The 23,497-nt window shown below is 42.0% G+C and overlaps 1 protein-coding gene and 1 long non-coding RNA gene across 4 annotated transcripts; one reads left to right on the plus strand and one right to left on the minus strand.

The window, feature by feature from the left end:
- Nucleotides 1-1,102: 1,102 nt before the first annotated feature.
- IFNGR1 (interferon gamma receptor 1) lies at nt 1,103-23,403 on the minus strand. Of its 3 annotated transcripts, none has more exons than XM_008176891.4 (7): nt 23,040-23,403; nt 13,508-13,622; nt 13,091-13,263; nt 10,275-10,408; nt 7,702-7,879; nt 6,731-6,846; nt 1,103-3,801 (listed from the first exon to the last, which is right to left on the minus strand). In XM_008176891.4, the coding sequence occupies exons 1-7, from the start codon at nt 23,131-23,133 to the stop codon at nt 3,283-3,285; spliced, it is 1,329 nt and encodes a 442-aa protein (XP_008175113.2). In that variant the 5' UTR covers nt 23,134-23,403; the 3' UTR covers nt 1,103-3,282. The 3 variants fall into 3 exon arrangements, with proteins under 3 accessions (XP_008175113.2, XP_065444823.1, XP_042704130.2); XM_065588751.1 differs by lacking the exon at nt 23,040-23,403 and adding an exon at nt 19,347-20,285; XM_042848196.2 differs by lacking the exon at nt 23,040-23,403 and adding an exon at nt 15,868-16,005.
- Nucleotides 18,762-21,441, plus strand: LOC135982372 (uncharacterized). The gene is made up of 2 exons (XR_010599703.1): nt 18,762-18,902; nt 20,277-21,441. It is a non-coding gene; the product is annotated as an uncharacterized LOC135982372 (long non-coding RNA).
- Nucleotides 23,404-23,497: the final 94 nt, after the last annotated feature.

Here is a 23,497-nt window from a genome sequence, read left to right on the forward strand (position 1 = left end):
CCCCCAAATATAATACAGTACTGTGTTAAACATAAACTAATAAAAAAAATAAAGGGAAAGCAGTATTTTTCTTCTGCATAGTTAAGTTTCAAAGCTGTATTAAGTCAGTGTTCAGATGGAAACTTTTGAAAGAACCGCCAATGTTTTGTTGAGTTACAAACATTTCAGAGTTACGAACAACCTCCATTCCTGAGGTTTCATAACTCTGAGGTTCTACTGTACAGTAATTCTCCAAGCCAATGCAAGTTCCATATTGTAATATATATGTCCCTAGGAAAAAGCATCAATGCTTTAAACTGGTAGTTTATTATTTATGTAATTTCAATCTTCAAACACTCGTCTTTACTGACAACTTAAACTACTTTGTTTAAAGCTCATCCATAACAGGTAACTGGAACAGGATGGCAGTTTCAAAGCAGCCCGGCATTCTTTGTATGCTGCAACAACTAATCCATTCACTGCAATGGGGCTGCATAAGCATCTTGAACATTTTCAAGAGAGAGGAGTGGTAAGGCACTAGCTTAGAATTTGGGAAACCTGAGTTCAGTTCCTTGCTCTGCCAGATTTTCTTTGTCCTTGGGCAAGTCACTTACTCTTTCTGTACTTCAATTCTCCCACCATAACATGGGGATAATGGTGCTTCCTTACCTCAAAGAGGTATTGTGATAAGTACATTAAAGATTGTAAGGCACTCAGAAGCTACGGTGCTGTGGCCATAGTACCCAAGACAGAACATAGCAGCTGTTTTCTCTAAGCTGGAATATAGCATACACTACACACACTGGTTTTCACTGTAGAAGCTTGCTTCCACATAGATGGGCCAAAACCGGGATCTCAGACCTGATGCCTTTTCCTTATTATTTTTGGTGGAAGGGGGGCAGGGGGGAAGAGGGAAAAGGGCCATGGGCAGGCTGGACCTATGAAGGGTGCATTTCAAATCTGAATCTGCCTTTAATCGTCACCTGTTTATTTATCCTAAATGGTTGTTTCTGGAAGAAATCTTGTGAGAAGCTTTAAAATCCATCAGTAAAAAAAGGTAGCATTGTTACATAGTATCACCTGAAAAGGTTAAAGAAAATCCAATAATCCTTAAACATATGTATTCTGTTTTTAACTCAAACATTGTTTATTTATGATGGAGCTTTTACAAGAGACGCTTTATCCCTATGGCAAGGAAACAAGCCTTTCAACTGAAACATTAGTTTAATACTACTTTTTTAAAGTATTAAAACATATGGCATAGAGAGTACTCTCTAAGTTTGCGGATGATACCAAGCTGGGAGGGGTTGCAAGTGCTTTGGAGGATAGTATTAAAATTCAAAACGATCTGGACAAACTGGAGAAATGGTCTGAAGTAAATAGGATGAAATTCAATAAGGATAAATGCAAAGTACTCCACTTAGGAAGGAACAATCGGTTGCACACATCCAAAATGGGAAATGACTTCCTAGGAAGGAGTACTGCGGAAAGGGAGAGGTTGATCTGACCCAACCCCAGCTGCTCTGGACAGGGGAGGGAGAACTCAGTCTCCGTCCTACTGCTCCTCCTCCCCCCTGCTCCCCTCAGCTGGGACTAATGTCCCTGGGCAGCCAGGGCATCCCCAGATCCCCACTCCCCCACAGCGACTTGCCTCTCACCTGGCTGCTCCCAGTGCCTGCCAGGGAGGTGTGAATGAGCACTGGTAAAGCTTCTCTGCTTCCCCACAGAAATCATTTTTCTGTGGGGAAGCAAAGAGAATCTGTGGGGATACATGTTTCTGTGCATGCACAGTGGGGCACAATTCCCCCAAGCATAGTAGTTGCAGAGCCTGACTGCTATGAACAGAAATGGCTATGCAACTCATATTCATTTCATTCGAGACAAAGATTTTGTTTTGTAACAAGCTTAACATTTAAAAACATGTTTCTTGTCCATCCAATTGATAAGAAGCCAGGCCCATGCAAAAGGAAAGTGCTAAGTAGTTTAGGAGAAAGTTAAAGTACAGATATTAAAACAATGGTTTGGAATGCAATTGGCATGGGATTTCTTATAAAGAATGAACAATCTTTGGACTCTTATTTCTAAGATACCTTTGGGGGTCGGAGTGAGAGGAATATGAAGCAGCCACTAACTACCTTTTAGAGAGTAAGAATTTCCTGAAGCAAAACTGAACGTGGAAACTCCAATCCATATGGCACCAAGAAGCTTATATTTCCAGTCTTGTTCCTGTATTGTTTCCTAGCTTCATTTGGATCCATTTTAAAACACTTCTAGCAACACAATAAAATCCTGTCTCCACATTGTGTCTACAGGCCTTTAAGTAGTAATGATGAATTGAGATATAAAATCCAAAACTTTCTTCAGTTTGATAGCTTCATGCTTCAGAGTTCCATCAGGGGATCTAATTAACTACACCAAATTACCAAAAAATATTCCGTTGTCTCAAGAAGATGAAAAAATCCTATTAAATGGGCATTTTCAATTTGATAGGAAAACAGTTATTTTCATAAAGTGCAATGGAATTATTAGCAATCCACATATATCTTAAGAATTAGGATAAAAATGCTTTAGAGGAAAAATGCTAAACATTTTTAATAACTGCTGCTTAACAGTATTGCTTCTTTAGAAACAGTGCAACTAAGAGTTCAACAGTCTTTTGCAATTAGGGTCAGGTAGCATGCTAACATACAGGTTTCTCAGAGCATAAGATGTGATTGCACAATATGACTTCTGTACACAAAACATGGATAAAGCTATAAGCACACGAAATAGCTGTGTCAATAAGTGTAAATGTATAACGTAGGCATTCTGAAGGGGTGGCATACTGTCTTGCAATTAGTGCAGATGTACAGATTTATGACCCACCATGCAGCACTTCTAGCTCGAGAAACAGGCTCCAATATAATTGGTCCTTGGCCATGGAGTCAGGAATTCCCAAACTGATATGGGTGTATAGACGATTCTTCAATGGACTTTATTTAGAAGATACTGCAGAATCCTTCCTTTCGTATAAAGATAGTTCTTTAACAGCCTAAAGGAAAATGTCAAAGGCAAACCACCTAGTGGCTTAATGTGAGACACACACCTTCATAGCAGAACTGATATATTGCAGTCACTTCCCTCTTTTCTGCACTGTCAGAGACAACACTAGTTGCAGTTTCCATTTGAGTTCCCTTCAATTTTAAGAGTCTGCTCTAAGAAGTCACACTGATAATCCCATTAGGACTAAGATGTTCATAAACTTCTAAATGTCTATGTTGTGCACACAAAAAGGAACTCCCTGTAGTCTTCAAATGATTCTCTTCATGACTCATGCACTTCATCAGTATGCCTATATGCAATCACAGACTCCTCTTCACCAACATCTATGAGGAGATCCATTATTACATGAGGTTTGTCATAACCAGAAAACTTGTTGCAGCTCTTTAGGATAAGGGACTCTTGCACCTCCATGTTGGAAGGCTCTGGGTCTGAAGGAATACTACTTAACTCCGTTTGGCTACTATTAGAATGAAAATAATTCTCTTTCACTCTTGGGCTTTCTTCATCATCAGGGGTCATTTCAGCAATGCTTTCTTGGATAGACATCTCTTCTGTTTTGTTTGAGATCTCCTGGGAGCTGACAGTGTCTGTTTCTTCACTGCAGTCTTCAGGATTAGGGGTCCCTATTTCTTTAACTTGGTCTACTTGGTCTATCAAGTTTACCTCATCACTCACTGAGAGCGTTGGCTTGGATGATGAGGAGGTTATGACAGAGATATATTTTGCTTCTGGTTTTGTTTCTAAAACGTTGCGCGAGTTCAGATTTCGTATCACAGTGACCTTGAAAATAAAGAGGAGGTACTTTTAGTTATACATAAATTATATGTTTTAGTGATAATCTAGTTTACTGTCTCTATAAATCAAAGTTTAGAGGCAAGACAAAATAATGCTTTAAAAAGGGATACACGTGATAATTTAACTACATGTTCCTTTCCGGAAATCTGAATTCAAATAGGAGTTGAGTTAAGTGGAAATCAGCAGTTGACATCAGTGTATGGCTTTGACACCAACAGACCTGCTGGACTTTTTAGGTGAGATGTCACAAATTCCATAACCACCTAGCAGGGACCTAAAAAAAGTTTTCATCACCCATTAGACTAGAAGAGGTAGTGGTACGTAAACAAGAAGAAAAGAGGAGGAAAAAGCAGGAAATATTCCTCTTACTCCTGTTATTTAAGCAATCTTACAAGCTTCAGCTACAATGAAGTCAAATCCTGAAACTAGCCATTTTCTTCATCAACTTCCAGCCCAGCAACTTCACTTGCAGAAAGCTGGGCTCTTTAGGTTATTTAGGCTTTGTCTACACCACCACTTTTATCAGTAAAACTTTTGCTGGTCAGGGTGTGAAACCCGCCCCCCCCCGGACCAACATAAGTTTCACTGGCAAAAGTGCTGGTGTGGTCAGTGCTACACCTCTCCTGCCGACAACAACGCTCATTGAGGGTGGTTTAATTATGCCAGCAGGAGAGCTCTCTTCTGCAGGCAAAGAGTGGCTACATGGTAGACCTCACAGTGGCACAGCTGTGCTGCTGAAAGGTCCGTAGTGTAGACAGTCTTACAACAACATCCGAGCCCTAAAACATTCCTTTTATAATCATTAGGTATGTTAAAAGTGATATTTCTTCTTTAAAATTAATCCACAAGAGCACCTGAAGTGCTTTGGCTGATTTTAACTTGCTGAAAAAAGATGAGTTGAGGGGTGCTTTAGGGCTCTCAATTTCTTGGGACTAGAAACTGAGGAATATGGGATGGAAAACAATGTAATTTTAAACTGTCATGAGCCCTGCTGCCTTTTTGGCAGCTATGTCTCTCTAAACATTTGTCACTTCTTTTTGTTCTAATGGAGACAAATATTCAGGATCTATTTTTTGCACATGCCACTTTCAGATCATTTTGAGTGTGCCACTGGGTAAAAAGCTGCTAAAGGAGTCACAGAAAATATAGGGGAGTGTTCATGTGTCTCCAAGTTGTTACGAAGTGCTGCAGTTAATCCCTAACTTTTTGTACCAGGGTGGGAGGGTGGTGAAGAGAATCTTATTACTACTTCTAGGAGGACACAAAATAGTTAAAAGTCCAACATGTTAAAAGTATCCTGGTCCTGGAATGAACATAAAGCTCAAGTCTCAACATTTGGAACCAAATTACAGTTAACTCCCTCCCAGGTACCAGGAAACTGGATGTTAAGATCTAGATATACACTAGATAGAAATAGGAATTGAGATATGTGTAAACACAAAGCTCCTCTCTTCACTCTTAAAATATTTTATGCTCTGACATTCATTTAATTCCTTGGAGCAGCTTACAAATCCAACTCCAATATCTCTTATAATTGGAGGGTAAAGAGAGAATTCCATATTTAAGCTTGAATATGAACCACGGGAATTAAACTGAAATGAAATTCTGTAAAAGCTATTAGCAACAAGAGAACAAATTCTGCATCTGTGATAATGAGTAAAATATCTGCATCCTGGCTATACTGCAGCTTCCAACATTTTAGCACCAGCGTCAAAGATCTCTACAATTTTTTCTAACAGTAGACTATGCCTATGAGTGAGCAAGGGAGCCTTAATCTTGATGTTGTTCTTAACAGATGTTCAGAAGAGACCACTATCATCATCTAATCTTGACTTCCTTTGAGTTTGCAGTGTTATGTTATAATATAGTTCTTTATACTGCCTCTACATTACACAGTCATGTTAGCAATGGATACTATAGTGACAGAGGCTTTCTTTATAAACGCTGAGAGGTTCTTGCAGCTAAGGCTTTTGTAATTGACAGTGGAATAGTTAGTCTCTGCAGTTAGTTTTTGAACAAAGCAAGCCCTGGTACACACACACGGTATGTCCACACTACAATTAGATACCTGGGACTGGCCTGTGCCAGCGGACATGGGCTGCAGACCGAGCTCTATGACTCTCCCCCACTCGCATGGTGCTAGAGCCCAAACCTGACTATCTACACCGCACTTAAACAGCCCCTTATCCCGAGTCACCTGGCATGGGCCCACCACAGGTGTCTAATTGCAGCGTAGACATACCCATAGACCTACCTATTTCTCTTGCCATAAAACAAGGAAGTACTTAGAAGGGTAAAAAAACTCCCCTAAACAGAGGTTTACGAATATCACCAGATTTACTGAAGATAGGTCTAAAGGTTCCTTATAAAATATGGCTCAGTGACTTCAAAAAGAATTTAGCAATTCAAGGAGTCCAGCTCCCATGACAAACTTAAGCACCACTTCTCCCATCACAAAGGCGCTTCCAGTAACATAAGAATAAATGCAATTAAGACACAAGTTAATTATTTTAAGAATGGAAACTAAGTACTTGAACCTGGCCTACTGGAGTAAACTCGTTAGTAAGGAGAAAGTCTAGTATTAAAGGCAATACAAAGTATCTAGTTGGAGTAAAAAGCTTACTGGTTTACAGATTCAGAGCACATATAAGATCATGGTGGAAAGATGAGATAAGTGCAAAGGATTTAACTGAGGAACCCAGACAGATATTGTGACGAAGGCTATTTAGTTAGTTAATATTGTGGCTATACAGTATTCAGTTCTGTTTACTGATGTTTGTTTTCTCCTACATGTTGCCCACTAGGTATTTCAATAAAAATACTAACTGTAAAACTAAGCTTGTTAGATATTTAAATGTGCCATACAATAACAGACTGACACCAAATGTGCTACTGAACAGTACTATAAACTTACCAAAGACTTGGGTAGTTCAATTTTTCTCTTCTTTAGTTGCTTGCAAAGATAATACATGGCCAAAATCAGTCCAACGCCAATGACAACAGCAACACTGATTATAATATTTTTAAAGTCTAGAAAGTTAGAGAAAAATAGAGTGAGAGGTTTGGAAAACAAAAATCTTAAAACAGAAATGGCTCTTTAGAGTGACTAATTAGAGTTTTCACAATTGAGTGTACATATTGGAATTAAATGTATGGTTTGGGCCGAGAGAATTCTTTAAAAACAGCTTTAGGGTTTTTTTATTGATTATGTTTTCTTTAATTATGAAGACAAGAAATGCATGAGCAAATTGTAGCTTTTTCTGATCTTTAGAGAGATTCAATGAGGATAAATAACTTGAGATTTTTAAAAAACAAAGTGCTCCAAAACACAAGAATTGTAGAACTACTGATTACAGACATAAGGGTAACAGTGGAGTTGGTCCCTTAAATAGAATTGGGCCCAGCTCTCCTGTTCCAGTCCAGGTGTGCCCTAGTTTGGTATAATGAGGAGGATGGGGCTGCCCCAGGAGTTATGAATAAGAGAATCCCAAAGGCAGGAGAATTCAGAACCCAGAGTTGAGAGAACACATAGTAAGGAAGATTAGCCATCCTCCCTCATTTAAAAAAAAAACCAAAAAAACCAAAAAAACAAACCACTTGCTTTAATATTTTTAATCACAAGCTTATGGTTACCTTAAACCCAGGAAAGCCTACACATTTTTACTAGTTATAAATTTCAACTGAATATCACTTGTGCAATTCCAACAACTAATTTAATGATCCATTTTTTATTCAGTAAATTACACAACTGTTTAGCTGCAACTGAAACAAATTATGGTACCAATCAAGTAGAAAATGACAGCCATACAACTGCTGGACAATATTAATACAATACCAGTTAAAAGTCTTCAGAAATATGGATCAGATTTTTATAAATTATTTTACCTCGTGGCTGTTTTAAAGGAATATGAATGCAACTTTGATTTGATTGGGAAAATCCTCGATCTGAAACAAATGATGAACGTCCTTGAGCTGAAACACAGTAGGTGGAATCTTGAGAAAAAAATGGAATGTATATGCTACATGGATGCTTCTTACATGGCCCTGCTTCAAGCTCTTCGAGCTGAAAGAAAAGTAAAGTTAGATTAATTATTTTGAACTTACAATATTGACTCAATATGTAAAGATAGTATTGTCACCTTACAGTGCCAGAACTTTTGAAGTGCTGGGTATCAGACCTGTGGCTCCTGCATCTTTTTGCACTGCAAAAGCCGTACATCTCAGCTAACAGCTATTTGCAAGGCAACAGCTCTAACTTCTAGCATTATTAAGAACTCATATTAGACCATAGTGCCCATGGGTAAAATTTTCAAGAGCATCTAAATAATTTAGGCTCTTAAATCCCATTGATGTTCAAACACCACTTATGCTCCTAAGTCACTTTTGAAAATGGGACTTAGGTGCTTATGAAAATGTTAGCCCATGATGAAACATGCCTGTTTCCTGATCTCCCTCCCAGGGACTCATCCACCATCCTAACTGAGCAAAAGAGAAAGCGCAATATCTTGGAAATCACTCCTTCAACATTAAAGCATATTTCAAGGAGTAAAGTGGGCACATATAAAGTTACCAATATTTTGAACAAAATTTTTGAAGTCCCTTGAGGACTTGTAAAAATCCAATTTTGAACTGAGCCAGTTTTCAAAATTTGAAGTAATTACAGATGGGATAGAATAGCTAATATTGCTTAAACATTTCCATTTTAATGCTCTTTCAGTTGCTTATAAACTGAGCAAATTTCCCCTGTCAGACTGAACTGGTTTCCACCTAGAGATAAACTTCCCTTAAAAAAAAAAAAAATCTGAGCATAACTGGCTTAGCATTTTTTCAGAGCAAAACTCTCATTTACTATTTAAAAAAGTGTTGCAATATTTTTTGTATTGCTTTAGTGCAAGGCTGGGCAAACTTTTTGGCCCAAGGGCCACATCTGGGACAGAAATTGTATGCCGGGCCATGAACGCTCACAAAATTGGGGGTTATAATAATTAATGGAGATATCCCATCTCCTAGAACTGGAAGGGACCTTGAAAGGTCATCGAGTCCAGTGGGAGGGTGTGAGGGCTCTAGCTGGGCGGGGAGGGCGCTGGGGATGAGGAGTTGGGGGTGCAGGAGGGTGCTCCAGGCTGGGACAGAGGGGTCCGGAGCGCAGGAGGGGGATCAGGGCTGGGACATGGGAGGGAGTCAGGGGGGCAGGCTCTGGGCAGCACTTACCTCAGGCAGCTCCCAGAAACAGCAGCATGTCCCCCTCCAGCTCCTACGCAGAGGCGCGGCCAGGTGTCTGCATGCTGCCCTGTTCGCAGGTGCCACCCCTGCAGCTCCCATTGGCTGCAGTTCCCAGCCAATGGGACCTGCAGGGGGAGCACTTGGGGCGGGGGGAGCATGAGGAGCCCCCTCGCTGCCCCTACGCATAGGAGCTGGAGGGGGGACATGCCGCTGCTTTCGGGAGCCGTGCGGAGTGGGGCAAGACCCCGACTCCGCTCCCTGGCTAGAGCGGGGCAAGTCCCAGACCCCACTTCCCGGCGGGAGCTCGAGGGCCAGATTAAGATTTCTGGAGGACTGGATGTGGCCCCCGGGCCGTAGTTTGCCCACCTCTGCTTTAGTGGCTTAGTTGATAAGGATATACATTTTAAATCTTCCACAGAGGTGGTCCCTAGACTGGATATGTGCCTTTAAACTGTCCGGTGAGCATTGATTTTGAAATTAAGGATGTAGATGTTACACAGAGTACAGTAATTTTTAGATTATTTAAAAAACCCCAATCTCCCAATTTTGCACTGGCACAGATTTTTGGATCATACGAAAACATTTCCCCTGAGGACCGCTGCTTCATTCAGCATGCAGAGCAGACTGGAGGGTGTTCAGTGAATGAGGTAGCTCAATGCACAGAACAACATTTGAGTCCTGCCCTATATGGGGTCAAATTCTGTGTATCATTATCATGCAATAAATTCATACAAATTAATGGATGTACTTCGAATCCATAGTGGTGACTGATTATTTGGAAAGGATAAGTGGGATTCAGTGAACAAGTTAGTGGACAAACACATTTAACTACGAGGATAAAAGCCAATACTGAACAGCTCTCTCTATTCAATAAAAGATTCTCAAATCATCATAATGAGGGACATGAAAGAAAAACCTAAATGGATTAAGTGTCCAAAAGGTAGACTTATTAAAGCAGGGGTCCTACAGAAATAATAGCACGTGACCGCAATTAAAGATTACTGCAATGGATACTCAAAGGACAGGGCTATGGTTAAGGTTCCACATTCAACATTTCAGGGATTCAGTTTTGCATCATTAATAGTTTTAAAATTGTTTAAAGAAAATTACACACACATCCAAGAGAAATTAAGGTAATAAAAACCTATTGTTTATCAATATATGCTCTTTCTAAAACTAAGTGTTTTTGTAAAAAAGGCCAAAATACAATCTGAAACTTTCAATTTAAAACATACCTGCTCTCCATTGGACCAGAGAAACACCTTGTATGTGAAGTCCTTATATTTTCGAACAGCGCGTGGGGGGCGAATCTCAACCCTGATTTGGTCTCTCTCAATTGAGACATTCAGAGTCGGTGGTCCTATTTTTCCTGAAACAAAGGTGTACCTTCACTATTGGGTTGAAGGATTTTGATACAGAATTCAAAGACAAATGTAGAGCTAACAGATATGGCATTTATCATTCATTTTCAAGAGGAAAAATTAAGACATGCCAGAATAATGAGTGATTACATACCTGATGGGAGGAATGCTGCAGAGGAGTTGAGTCCTGGTTTAGGGAATATATGCTTTTGGATGGGCATAAATCTAGCAAGAATCGGCAGTACCAGTGAGGACACTGGGCAGAAATGTCTGCCAGATGGCTTATAAAACTTTACATTTTTCTATGTTAACATACGGATGAGGTTTGAAAAAAGTGTCAAATGGTCTAAATGGGCAAAAGGTTAAGGCACTGAACAGAAAAAAGGATATGACAACTGGACAGACATGATGCTCGTTTACAAGTGCTTACACATTCTTATTTTGGCTAAAGGGTGGCTTCCCCACCCCCCCCCCCAGTGTAGCTACATCAAGTAGGAACAGATATAAGCTAAACTGGAACCAACCACTTTTAAACCAAAAACAAAAACAAAAATTCTTCACACCAAGAGTTTGCACTGGTTCAAAAATGACTGGAACGGGCAATTTAAATGTAGCCAAGGGCCACAAAATCCACAAACTCTTTGACAAGCCTTTTAATTAAAAAAAAAAAAAAGGGAGGCTTCAGGATATAGCAGAAGACAAAGCTGTTGTGGTCAAGGAAGAAGCAGTCCTTGCTGTCCTGAGGCAGCTCGCCTGGCTGCTGCTGTGAGAACATGTGCCAGAGCAGCAAGTCCTCCACTGATACCGCCGTGCTGGCCTGTGTGAAATACACCTGCCTGCCCACACTCAGCTCCATGGTCTCCAGGAAGGCAACAAGCCCACTAAAACTGGAGAGCTGCTGCCTCCACCAGGTGCCAGGAAACAACCTCCTCTAGGCAGTGGAAAGAGCCTCGCCCCTTTGGCCATCCTCTGGCTCCACGCTGGCAGAGTTTCTTGCCCCTTTCCTCACTCTGGACACTGGAAGAGCTGCCTCCTCAGGCTCAGATTTAGGTGGGCCTGGGTATTAACACAGCTGACCCAGGCCCTCCTATGGTTACGCCCCTGGTTAGGAGGCCAAATAAAACAAATCAGAGGGCCAGATGTGGCCCAGGGCTGCCAGTCACCCATCCCTGATTTTAGTTAAACCAATGTAACTTTCCCCACATATATAAGGCCTTAAAATTCAGCTCCTTGACATCAATTAGAAAAGCAAAACAAATCATGTATATATGATACTAAAGCACAAAGCAAGGTACTATTGACTGATGAGATTTCATTCGAGTATCATGCAGAATCTAAGAACACCATATTAAAACCAAGATTATTAAATTTGAAAAATAATCTCAGGAATTATCAGGACAACAGGCTAGAAAGTTGCTCATAAAAAAGTAGCATCAATTTATGTAAGAGATTAGGCATTGGAAACAGGGCTGCCCAGAGGATTCAGGGGTCCTGGGGTCTTCGGCGGCAGGGGGCCCCTGCCGCCAAATTGCCGCCAAAGACCCGGCACTTCGGCGGCAGGTCCCGGGGCGGGAGGACCCCCCTGCCGCGGGTCTTCAGGGCACTTCGGCAGCAGGTCCCGGGGCAGAAGGACCCCCCGCCACCGAACTGCTGCCGAAGACCCGGAGTGGAAGAAGCTCCGGGGGCCCGGGCCCTGCGAGAGTTTTCCGGGGCCCCCGAAGCGAGTGAAAGACCCCGCTCCAGGGGCCCTGAAAAACTCTCATGGGGGCCCCTGTGGGGCCCGGGGCAAATTGCCCCACTTGCCTCCCCCTCTGGGCGGCCCTGATTGGAAATGGATGCGATGAAACTACCCTTAAACCTGTAGCCCATTAGAACTCAAGACATCTAAGTTTAAGGCAAGGATTGAGCACTAAAAGAATTTAGGGAAAGGTTTATACAAAGTTTAAAATTTATATAAACCAAGGGCCCTGCAGATTATCCTTTTTTGTGTAAATCTAAATGAAATGCTATTGATTCTGAATGCGCCCAAAACATTTTATAATTGAAAACTATATATGCAGTACATCCTTAGTTATCCAACTATAAAAAAGTACATTAAATGTATCTGGATAATCCTAAAAGAGATTGTTATATGCATAAGGACTGCAATGCATAACTTTCAACACAGGACATTATGCTCTGCAGTCATACTACCGGGGACTTCCGCTTCAAGGTAACAGTTTTGGTTGATCAGAAGATGGATAACTGAAGCCACATTGAATAGGGATCACTTCGCCCAGCATTGTAATACAGCAACTTCTGGAATGTCTAAGAAGGCAGTACTTTCCAAGCACAACAGTGGTCTCCCTACCCCACATTGGGGCGTTGGGATAGTAGCAAAATAAGGAAAGCATGCCACTGAGTGCATCACCAGCACCACTTCTCTTTTTAAAATATTTGGAAAGGTGCTCAGACATTAGTGAGGGGGCCATACAAGTAACTACATATAAAGAGTGCTCCTAAGCAACTGTTATGCTCCTCTTTCATCCTGAACCCCAAGTTATACTATGATATTCCTAACCAAACATACAATATTGCACCAGAAATATATTTATATTAATCTTTAAATTTAATAGAAATACTATGAATTCATCTAAGTGATCTCAAATCAGTTTTCTGGATGTAAAATTTAGGTTTACATTTAAACTTACCATCCCGTCGCAGAACAAATTCTTTGGTCTCAACGTACTCGGACTCTTCTAACCCAATGAAAGCTTTAACTCTAGCCCAGTGAGACTGACTCAGGTCTTCTATTTCATTAGAGAGGTCACAATAATGTTTACTTATCTTCATGCAGGTACTGACTGGCTTATATTTCCCTAGCCTGTAAAATAGATTAAAGAGTAATTAATGTAATTTTTACAGCCAATGTATTACGCAATACAGATGTCAGAATGGAGACAAATTCTGTCTTCATTTACACTCATACTGAATTCCATAGGGACGGCATGATTTCACTGTGTAGAAATAAAGCTTTCCTGGACATATGGCAAAATCAAAGGACTCACTACATGAATGCCTTTTAAAGAAAATAAGGTACAGGTATAATGCAAGACATGGAAACTTACTCATAAGGTTGGATTTCCACAATAAAGTGAGGGGTTGTAGGCATGCGCATGTAATCCCAGCGCAATACAGTCTTGAAGTTCAAGGATTCTATTACAACATTTGTTGGCAGAGGCACTAAAAAAAGAAATCAAACAGAACAATCAGTACCTTGATGGAGTAGATTTCTGTGATGTATGAGAACAGCCATCAATATTCCTGAAGTATTCAGAAGACAATGCATTTACTGGAAGTTACTTCAGAAGTCATTAGAGATAAGACTGCTTGCTGCCTATATGAACAGAGAAGAGCCTGGCAGACTGACTTTCTGTTCTTCTTACACAAAAAGGCAGTTAATCCTTTTTGTCCAAGAGTGAGCTGAATGCCTCAGAGTTTCTCTTTCTTCTCTCTTTCCCTATATTACGTTCTCCCACCTCCAGTATATATTCTGTCTCTTCTTCCACTGCCTCCACTCAAGAAGCGCTCTCTCTCGCTCTCTCTCCATACTGGATTTCATTATCCAGACACCACACACACACTCTGCTGCCAATCATCCACTCACACAGAGGGTTTGTAAATATCAAGCTCCTGAATCCCAAGAAGAATTAAGCCTAATAACTAAAAGGCAAATATGAAAGATGAACCCCCATCCCTCACTAGCTGAGGTAATGCCCCAGGTAATGGCCCTGGGGATATGCTATCTCCTACGCCTCCAGCTGCTGGTAAGGGGTGATGCTGTTTCTGCACCCACCTTCAAAGGCTGCCTATGGGACGTGAAGAGGAGCATTTACTGTTTCTTTCTCTAAACACAGACCTCAGCTCCTGTGATGGTTGTAGAATCCCCATTATTCTACTCCTTTCAGCTTCTTGGCTGCTGCAAGGGGTTTGTGTCTTCACTAATCTATCTTCTGGACTCCATTTTTGGGTCCCCAGCTAAATGAATGCTTCAGTTTCTAGCTCAGAGCTCATAATTCCTAAAAGCAGTGAAACTAATATGATTCTTTTCAATGTTACTACAGTCTACAGGGTTCTTAACAGCAGCAGTGAAAACTGACAAGACTTCCGTTGTTAGTCTGCTACAGCTTTTAACAGCTTTGAGCAGCAGCAACACTGGAGTTATAAGCAGACTAGGTCTTGTTTACACACAGAAGTTGCACCAATTTAACAGAATTTTAAAGCAATTTAGTACAACTGTGTGTACAAAACCCTATATTAGCAAGTTTAAATTGACTTAACTTGTTAGTAAATTTACAGGGGCAAGTTATCAGTAGAAGACAGGTTTAAAATTGATTTTAAGATGTCCACACAAAGTTGCACTGGTTTAACTACATCAGCATTAAAAAAAACCTCCACACTATTAGTTAAAACAGTGCAAGGCCTGCTTAGACCAGGCATAAATGGGTTTAAAAAAAAAAATATCACACCTTAATTTAAATAGTGCACCTTTCCTCACATAGACAAGCCTACCGAAAGGTTACACTGCATTGTTTTCCATAGGGTTCAGGTGGGTGAGGTTACTTTTTTTTTAAAAAAAGAAAAAACCCCAAACAACTTAAATTCTGCAGAAGTTGATGACACCTGTTTAGGAAAACCTCCTCCTAAGTGGATTTTCAGGCTCTGTCCATGCTTAGACACTTAAACAATTACAAGACAGAGGATGTAAAGAGTTTCTCTTAGAAGTATCGCTGCTCACCTGAAACAGATAGCCAGAACACCTCAAGTGATCAAAAAATTATATGCTTTTTGATCCCCCTCCCCTACCTCTAAAGAGGGACACCAACTTGGAAAAAAAATAATCACTTCTGTTTGAAGTGTTTATAGCATCTGTTGGTTGAGAAGTAATACCTATCATTACTACAACTGAAAAATTGATAAAGAGTGCCTCTCCTTCAGTTTATTTACATTAAGCATGAAAATCCACCCAAATTCAGCAGAGTTATAAGCCTTTCAAAAATGCTATTTGCACGTGCTCAGTGGAGCTTGTTAGAGATTGACTTCTAAAATCTCCAAAATTTAATCTCCAGCATAGTCCCGCCTGTAGGGATCCCTATATCACAGCAAAAGCACTGGACATGCCCCCTGAATGGGGTGATAAATCCTAAATTAAGGGAGCCTTCCTTTTCACACATTTTATTATTAAAGATAATGAGGATACTGTCATTTCAGGCAGAACTAGGACCAGAATGCGTATCTCATAGCATTTCTACTTAGTCACACTGCTTTTCAGAATATGCAAACTTTATGTAGTTGGCTGTGCTGTCTATAAACACAAGACTATATTTCTGCTGTCTGGAAAGTAGTCATGTAAGCTCTGACAAACTGCGTACACTATCACCCTCTAGTTGTAGCTGGTTCATATAAGATAACAGCATACTGCTAATACCAGGTATTGCTTTAGCTCAAGAGGTAGAGGTCAATGCTGGAGACCTAGAAGTCCTGGAAAGTGTTCAGCGAGTGAATCAGGGTTGTGTAGTGAATGCAGCTGTCTGTAGGACATCTGATTCATCCATTGTAGAACTACAAGGTGTGGAGAGAGTGAGGATGAGTTAGGGGACTGCAGAAAGAAAGGACTGCCTTCAACAGCAACTGAATGCCACCCAGGAGAAATGGGTTCCATCCACACGTCTGCCATAGATTGCGTATGTGATAGTGGGTAAGTCACTTAAATGAAGATTTTCACATTGTATTCCCTATTTTCTGGGTACCCAACTTGAGACATGGGACCTTGTTTTCAGAGTTGCTGAGCACTCAACTACAAGTAAAGTCAATGGGAACTGCAGCTGCTCTAGGAGCAAGATGTGGAGTTGGGAAGTCCTGGGCTCCAATTCTGGTTATACCATTGACTCACTCTGTGGCTTTGCACAAGTCACTATCTGTTTTAGTCTCCTTGTGTTTAAAAATGGGTATAATATTTACCTGTCTACTTCATAGTGTTGCAGTGGTTGGTTAGTGTCTGTACATTGCTTTGAACATATACAATTATTAAAAATGCAGAATACTCTAAAAATGGATCCCTAGTTCTCAAGTTAGGTATCCAATCGTGGAAGCAACCATAATTAGTGGACACTTCTTCAAATTGTAGCCTAGGTTCCTTATCTGTAAAATGAGGATAACTTATCTCAGAGGAGTTGTGAAGATACATTCATAAGACACTCCTACTACTATCATTAATACCACAGAAAACTAATTAATAATTAGGCATTAGAAATTAATAATTCTGTATCCAGCATAGCATTTGGATGGTGTTCAAAAACACAGCATGAGGCCAAACTCTAAGTTACAAGCCTAAGAGTAACACTGGATAATTTCCTCAAACTAACCACCACCCATCCTGTGCACTGATTAAGGTAAGGGTCGTATGGTAAAAAAAACGGTTTGTGATCATGTAGTTAGAGATTATCATAATACATATACACAAGGGGGCCAAATTAAGGTTGAATAGGAAATTTTACTTCTGGCATTTTCTAACTTTTAAATGTTTGACTTTGCAATCTTATTTTAAGGTAGTTTTTTGTATATAAAATTGATGTCATAATAGACCATAACTCAAACCTGACTTCTGCCAGATTATGTTTTTATTTACAAAACATAGCAGATAGACTTGGGGCTATATGTTAGAGAGCCTAGACTTTGCTTCATGTTATACTAATAAGGGAAAGTAAAAAAACATTTCCCTCATCTTAAGAATGAGACCACAAGGATTTAATATGTGCAATGTTTGAAAGTGGTTTTAGTCATTCTCTAACACACACAAGGTGACATTTCAGTTATTGGAAACAGCAGCAGATTCTCAACCACAAGAAAAAAAAGTGTCAAAGTATTTATCTATTCTAAAATGCCTAGCAGTAAATACAATACTTGCTGCAATAAACCATGCAGAATACAAATGCAAATTAACATACTATTACAGAAATAAAACTACATTAAAAATATTAAGATTGCAAAATCAAGCACTGAAAAGTTAGGAAATGCCAGAATTATGGCTGCCTATGGGACCTTAATTCATCCCCCTTGCACATGTACAGTCTTTAATTACATGATCATATTCTATTTTTTCCACAAGCCCCCTGCCTCATTAAGCGCACAGAAGGGATGGTGCTCCTCATTCTTCACTGTGCTCCCCCGGGCCTTGTTTACATCCATTGTTCAAATTCTGTTCTGAAGGCAGAATTTTTAGTTCCCTCATAGGCTTTCTATTGTGCTTGTTACTATGGTATCTGGTTAATTAATGAATTAATTTAGACACCCCTGTGAAATGAAGGGGTATTATTCCTATTTTACAGATAGGGAATTAAGACACAAAGATTAAGATTAAAAGTATCCATTAATTTTAGGTGTGTAAATTGAGACTCTAGAAACAGATTTTCTGAATGCTTCGGATTCTATAGCATTTTATATGTTCAAAACACTACTCTGACTAGCTACAATTGCAGCTACTGAATGCTCGGCACATCAGACCTCAGGTCAGGCATCCAGAAAATGAGGTACACACAATTATGACCACCTGTGCAAAGTTCAGGTTTAGGTGACTTGCCCAGCATCATACAAGAATTCTGAGGCAGAGGCAGAGATAGAATCCAATTCTTCGGGGTAGCATTCAATTGGCTTAACCATGAGACCATCCTTTCTCTACCTGCAGTTCCCTACGTCATTCACTACACACCACCTTCCAACTTCTGAAACAAATGAAGAAGGGGTCTTACAGTCACCTTCACTAAAGAACACATTCATCTCCAGAGTGTGTCTATCTTGTTGTGCTTTGAATGAGGCAGGAATCCTGTGGGAAAAAATGGTCTTCAAAATGCACAAGGGAGGGTGAATTAAGATTGTGCAGGCAATCTTAATACTGGCATTTCCTCACATTTGAGTGCAGACTTTACACTGACACCTGCATGAGAGACATCAGCATGGGTAGAACATATAGGTCTGTAGTGAGTAGGTGTGGCTCCCCTCCTGCCCAGCAGAGGGAGCCCCCTTACAGACACCCAAGTAGGCGGAGCCACCGCCGCCTGTCCCCGCCCCCTGGAAGTCAAGGGGCGGGGCAGGAAGTATAAAAGCCGGCCGCCAGAGCTCAGTGAGGCCCCAGCTGCTGCGGGGAGCAGACGTGTGGCCAGGAGCTCGCGGTCAGGAGACCTCCGAGGCCATTGCCCTAACTGGCTGGAGCTGCTCCGAGCCCACTACGAGGAGGAGCCACCGGAACCCGTCCGCTCCCGTCATTGGGAGGAGCCGTTGGAACTCCCCCACACCAACCCCGAAGGTGAGATGCCACCAGGGCCCCTCCACCCCTGCTGTTACCTAGAGGAGCTGCCAGAGTCCAATTGCCCGGACTTCCCTGAGGAGCTGCCGGACCTGCTGCCCAGCCCCAGCTGAGAGGGGCCCATGCTGGTGGATTGGACTGGGCCTGGTGCCACGGACGAGGTAGGCCCTGAGGGGGAACCCGGAAGTAGCCCGGGGGTAGCCGACCCCGGTCAGGCTGTAGTCCCGTATGAGCCAATGTCTGTGTGTTTCGGTCAGGACACCGCACTGACCCCAGCGGCAGTGGCCGCTGCTAGGGCCCCGGGCTGGGACGCAGTGGAGTGGGTGGGCCTGCGTCCCCCCCCCCGTCACCCCCGCTCAAGGATGGCAGGCTTCCCCCTGTTGTACTGCTGCTCAGCCCCTGCACCAAAGGGCCCCGAGCCCCCTAAACTGTGTGTCACTCACTCCTGTGCCAAAGGGTAGGAGCGCTGACCCAGCGAACTATACCGCTGCCCCACCGGTAATGAGTCGGTGTGGCTCCCCTCCTGCCTAGGTGGGTCGAGCCCCGGCACGAACCTTCTACAAGGTCCATTGTAGAGACTTCTGCTGCTTCAACTAATAGTGTACCTGATAGCAGTACTAGGCTGCCCTAGTACTAGGCTCCTACCGGGAGCAGCGCAGGGCCAGGGCAGGCTGCACCGCCGAACTTTTAGTGACCGGAGATTTCAATCGACTGGCAGAGGCTCCGCGATCAACCAGTTGATCGTGATCTACAGGTAGGTGACCACTGTTGTACAGGTATTTGTCATACTGGCTAGTGATAGTCCTGGGGCTAGCAGTCAGGTACATTTTTCAATCCCCATAAATATACATGTAAGATACAAACAGAATAAAAGGTATAGTATAAAAATTTTATCTGCATTAGTCTGTATGTCACATTAAACATGTCACAAGCTTTTTTCACAGCCTGCCTATTAGAAAGGAGGGACCATTTCCCCCTTCTGCTGGAATAACCACCTATTTGTAGCCCTGATGAGTTGCGTGATTTGAACTTAAATCTGTTACTTTTCAAAGGCAGTATCCATGTACACATCAGATGGGTGTAATTTTGAAAGAGAAATTCCACATTTAGAAAGTTAACATTTCTAACTGATTATTTTTAATGTCTTAAGAAGCTCAGAAGTTTGGAATGTTAGAAGCAGTTTAGGAAATAGATTAGTGGGCTGAGGGCAGGTGAAGTATGTGATAGAAGTATTTAATCAGTTGCATTTAAATATCACTTGGAATTATATAAATCCCATCTTGCCCTTCTGAACCAGCATTGAAAAAGCTGCCATTTAGCATATATACATACCCATTAAGATATTATAAAATCCTCTTAAATATGTTTAATCAAAGTATTAATATTGAAAATCCTGAAAACACTTGCTTTTACACACTTAAACATTTACAATCAGAAAGGAACAAAATGAAAATAAGCAGAAATATTTCAGAAGTAAAACCTCTATGCCACTCTGAAACTATTGCTTCATTGTCATTTTTGTTTTTTGGCCTTAGCTGTATAGGTTGCTACAATGAAGTTTGTGTCTGAACCAAAACCATGTATGAAAGACTGGGAGAAGGAAGAAAGACAACTCTCCGTATTGATTCTGTGGCTGCGGAAACAGTGCATCTTTGTTTGAAAGAATTCTTTTCCATGTATGTTAAGGACAAATGCAAATTAGACTTTACTATGGCACATGTTCTCAAATACTACAGAACTTTGTCCTTCAATCTTAAGTGTACATAAAAATATTCCTACTCCAACTGGAGCTGGGTTTTATTGTTTACAGTGTACTTTATATGCACTTAGAATACTGTACAGGCAAGGTTACCTTGACCAAATTTTGAGCGGAAAGGATAATTTCAGTGAAGTGTGTTCTTGGAATACTCAGAAGTAACCTAGTATACCTTAATATTCCAGCATCCCAACACATGCTGTAACCAACAGCAATGAGTCTAAAACAAACTTACTAAATGATGCTGAAAATCCAATGGAATTTTAAATGTCACCTTTCGCTCTTTCAGCAAAACCATGCAAAAGTACAGTTTTTCTACTCACTACCCTTTCTAAATCCACTGCAAGTATTTAACTAAGTGCAGCTGAGAGTATTTTTTTTAATTAATGCTCCCTAGATTGAGTGATCAAGAGCTCAACAAAATAAGTGTTGATGCACTGATCCAAAATGAGACATTTAAGAAAACTAGTGCAGGAACTTTAAAAAGGATGATTAACTTTTTTATTTTTAAAATGTGGCTTAATTTTAATATTAAAAATCAGAAATAAAAGGAAATCAAGATAATGTGGTGCATTTCCTTTTATATAGGATTACAGTGTATGCTCAATATTTTCTATAATTTCACCTTCTCAATTAAGCATTTTTATTTTATGTACTGCATAAGTCACATTAAGGGGATTCTAAATTGAGTGATAACCAAGAGACTAATTGGGTGTTGAGGGCACATAAAAAACTAACTAGATTACATCTTAGAATAATTTGTTCTAGAAGGCTATTCTAGTGGATAACCTACTCCAGTCCAGCATCACGGCAAGTTTGATTTATATGTCCCTAAACTTCTTGCAACTGAAGCCCATTACAACTCATTCTGTGCTGACTGGAAATTAGTTTGGGTGTTGGCATTGATGACTTGGGTCTTTGATGTCATAACTATGCACAGCTGATATGTTACTGCAAAAATATATTTAGATCAGCAGAGTCAGTGTATGTTTTCAGACCTCACTTTGGGGAAGCAGATCAACATCTACACAATGGACTATTATTAGTGTCAGGTAGGTGGGCAGAGTCTGGAAGAGTATCACTACCTTTCCCCACTCCAAATCACAACCCTGCATATATGCCTCAGTGTTTTGATCTTTTCATGGGAAGGATAATATACAAGGTCTGATCTAACTGTTCTTTAACATTAGGTGCAACTGCAATGATTTAAACATCATTTAAGCCGTTAAGACTAGACAGGTTTCAAAACCACTTCAGCAAGATTTTCTACCAGATCTGAACACACTTATATGAACCATTTTTAAAGAAAAGTGTTGTTTGATCTCTACTTGCATATAACAATCATTCTTAAAACCTGTTAAAATGTTTATACAATGCTATTAAGAAGACAAGCCTCAACCAGGCAATTTTTTTTTTTTTGGCTTCTAGCAACACCCAGTCAGGGCCATCCCTAGGGGAGTGTGGGGCAGAGACAACCCCCCACCCTCCAGCCCAGGGGCCACCCCGAGCAATGCCAGGAGTGGAGGGGGGGAGGTTCCTCGTGCCTGCGGGTACGGCCCCCTGCTAACCATCCAAGTCACCCTGGACCCTGTGTCCTGAAGTGCAGCACCCCCCAAAGCGCAGGGTACCCCGGTCTGTCCTATGGACAGGATGGCTCTGCCCACAGTTGCTGCAGCCAGATGTTCTTCCTAAAATGGAAGCTGTTTGGAGGCAAGTTATTTTTAAAAAAATCCTAAAGCTCAGTGCTATGATGCTATCCAAGACACTCTTCGTAGGCAGGAAATCTGAACAAAACCAGAACAATCACGAGGGAGATTAGGGATAAAGAGTGGAAACAAAAGGAGGAAACAAACATGCTATACTCTCCACATCCTCAAACTCAGATACGCCCGCCACACAAGAACATGCCCTCTGTGACCTAACATACCCACCACGGGCAAAACCTTGTCTTCACTACATCTGCAACACAGAGCCTCTCATCCTGTTCTAAAACCCACCATGACCACTCAGAAGTCTTCTCTCTTACTCCAGATCCTACCTCAACCACAGCCCCGTTGCCAAAACACATCCCTCTCCTGCCCAACCACCCCAGCATAACTGCCTCCCCCTATTCCCTTGCTACTATTTCCCCTTCCTCCGCAGCCTTCCCCCCCCCTCCATGTCAACAACCTCCCTCACAACACCTCACTGCTGTTGTTTAAAGCCCCAGATTCTGGAGTCCACGGATTACATGAGACTCCAATTACCCCTTTACAGAGCAAAATGTGCATTTCTAGCTGCTTGTGGCTAGGGAAGAAGAGATTGAAATCAGAGCCCAGTGCCCCCTTCAGGCTCAGAATCCAGAGGGCAGAGGCAGACCCACTTTCTGATTGTTTTTAAATACCATGGGTTTCTGCCCATCTTATTGGGGGAAGGGAAGAAGAAAAGAGTCCGATGTGAGAGTTGAACTCTTAAGGGCTGGCCAGTTACTGCTCCCAGCTCCTCGATACCGCCCCCCCCCCCATAGCGCTCCGGCCCCTCTAGCGCCCCCCGCCGCCCGTACCTGTTTCCGGGAGTTCCCCGGAGCTGGCCTCGCTCCGGGACAGCAGCACAGGGAGGAGGCAGAGAAGCGCGGCCGCAGGCGGCACAGGCCGCATCCTCGCTCGGGGCGCGCTGGCCGCGCCAGCAGAAGGCGCGAGGGGGAGCCGGGCTCGAGCGCAGCAGCCACGGCCCGGCGACGTCTCCGAGTTCAGAGTGGTGGGGAAGGTGCAGCCCGCCGCGCCCGGTTCTGGCCACGTGACTGCCCGGGTAAGGGAGGGGCAGGGCGGGCTGCGAGTCCAGCCTCGGTCTGGGCGGCGTGTCTGACTCCGCAGTGCAGCCGCGTCTCTGCGCCGCGCTGTCGTATTGCAGGGCAGGCTCTGCGCCGGCTCGGCGGCCCGCCCGGTTAACCCTCCGCTGCCTGCAGCTCAGCACGTGTCACGGGTGCGCTCCTCCAACGCAAACACTCAGGGAATAACCACT

This window comes from Chrysemys picta, chromosome 3 (assembly GCF_011386835.1).
Source record: "Chrysemys picta bellii isolate R12L10 chromosome 3, ASM1138683v2, whole genome shotgun sequence".
Taxonomy (NCBI): Eukaryota; Metazoa; Chordata; order Testudines; family Emydidae; genus Chrysemys; species Chrysemys picta.

Coding starts and splice junctions, on each gene's coding strand:
- IFNGR1 (XM_008176891.4), bottom strand. CDS start 23,133: ATGCGGCCTGTGCCGCCTGCGGCCGCGCTTCTCTGCCTCCTCCCTGTG. Junction 13,623..23,039: donor CGGGGAACTCCCGGAAACAG/GTACGGGCGGCG, acceptor TTCTTTTTTTAG/TGCCTCTGCCAACAAATGTT. Junction 7,880..10,274: donor TCTGGTCCAATGGAGAGCAG/GTATGTTTTAAA, acceptor CTTTTCTTTCAG/CTCGAAGAGCTTGAAGCAGG.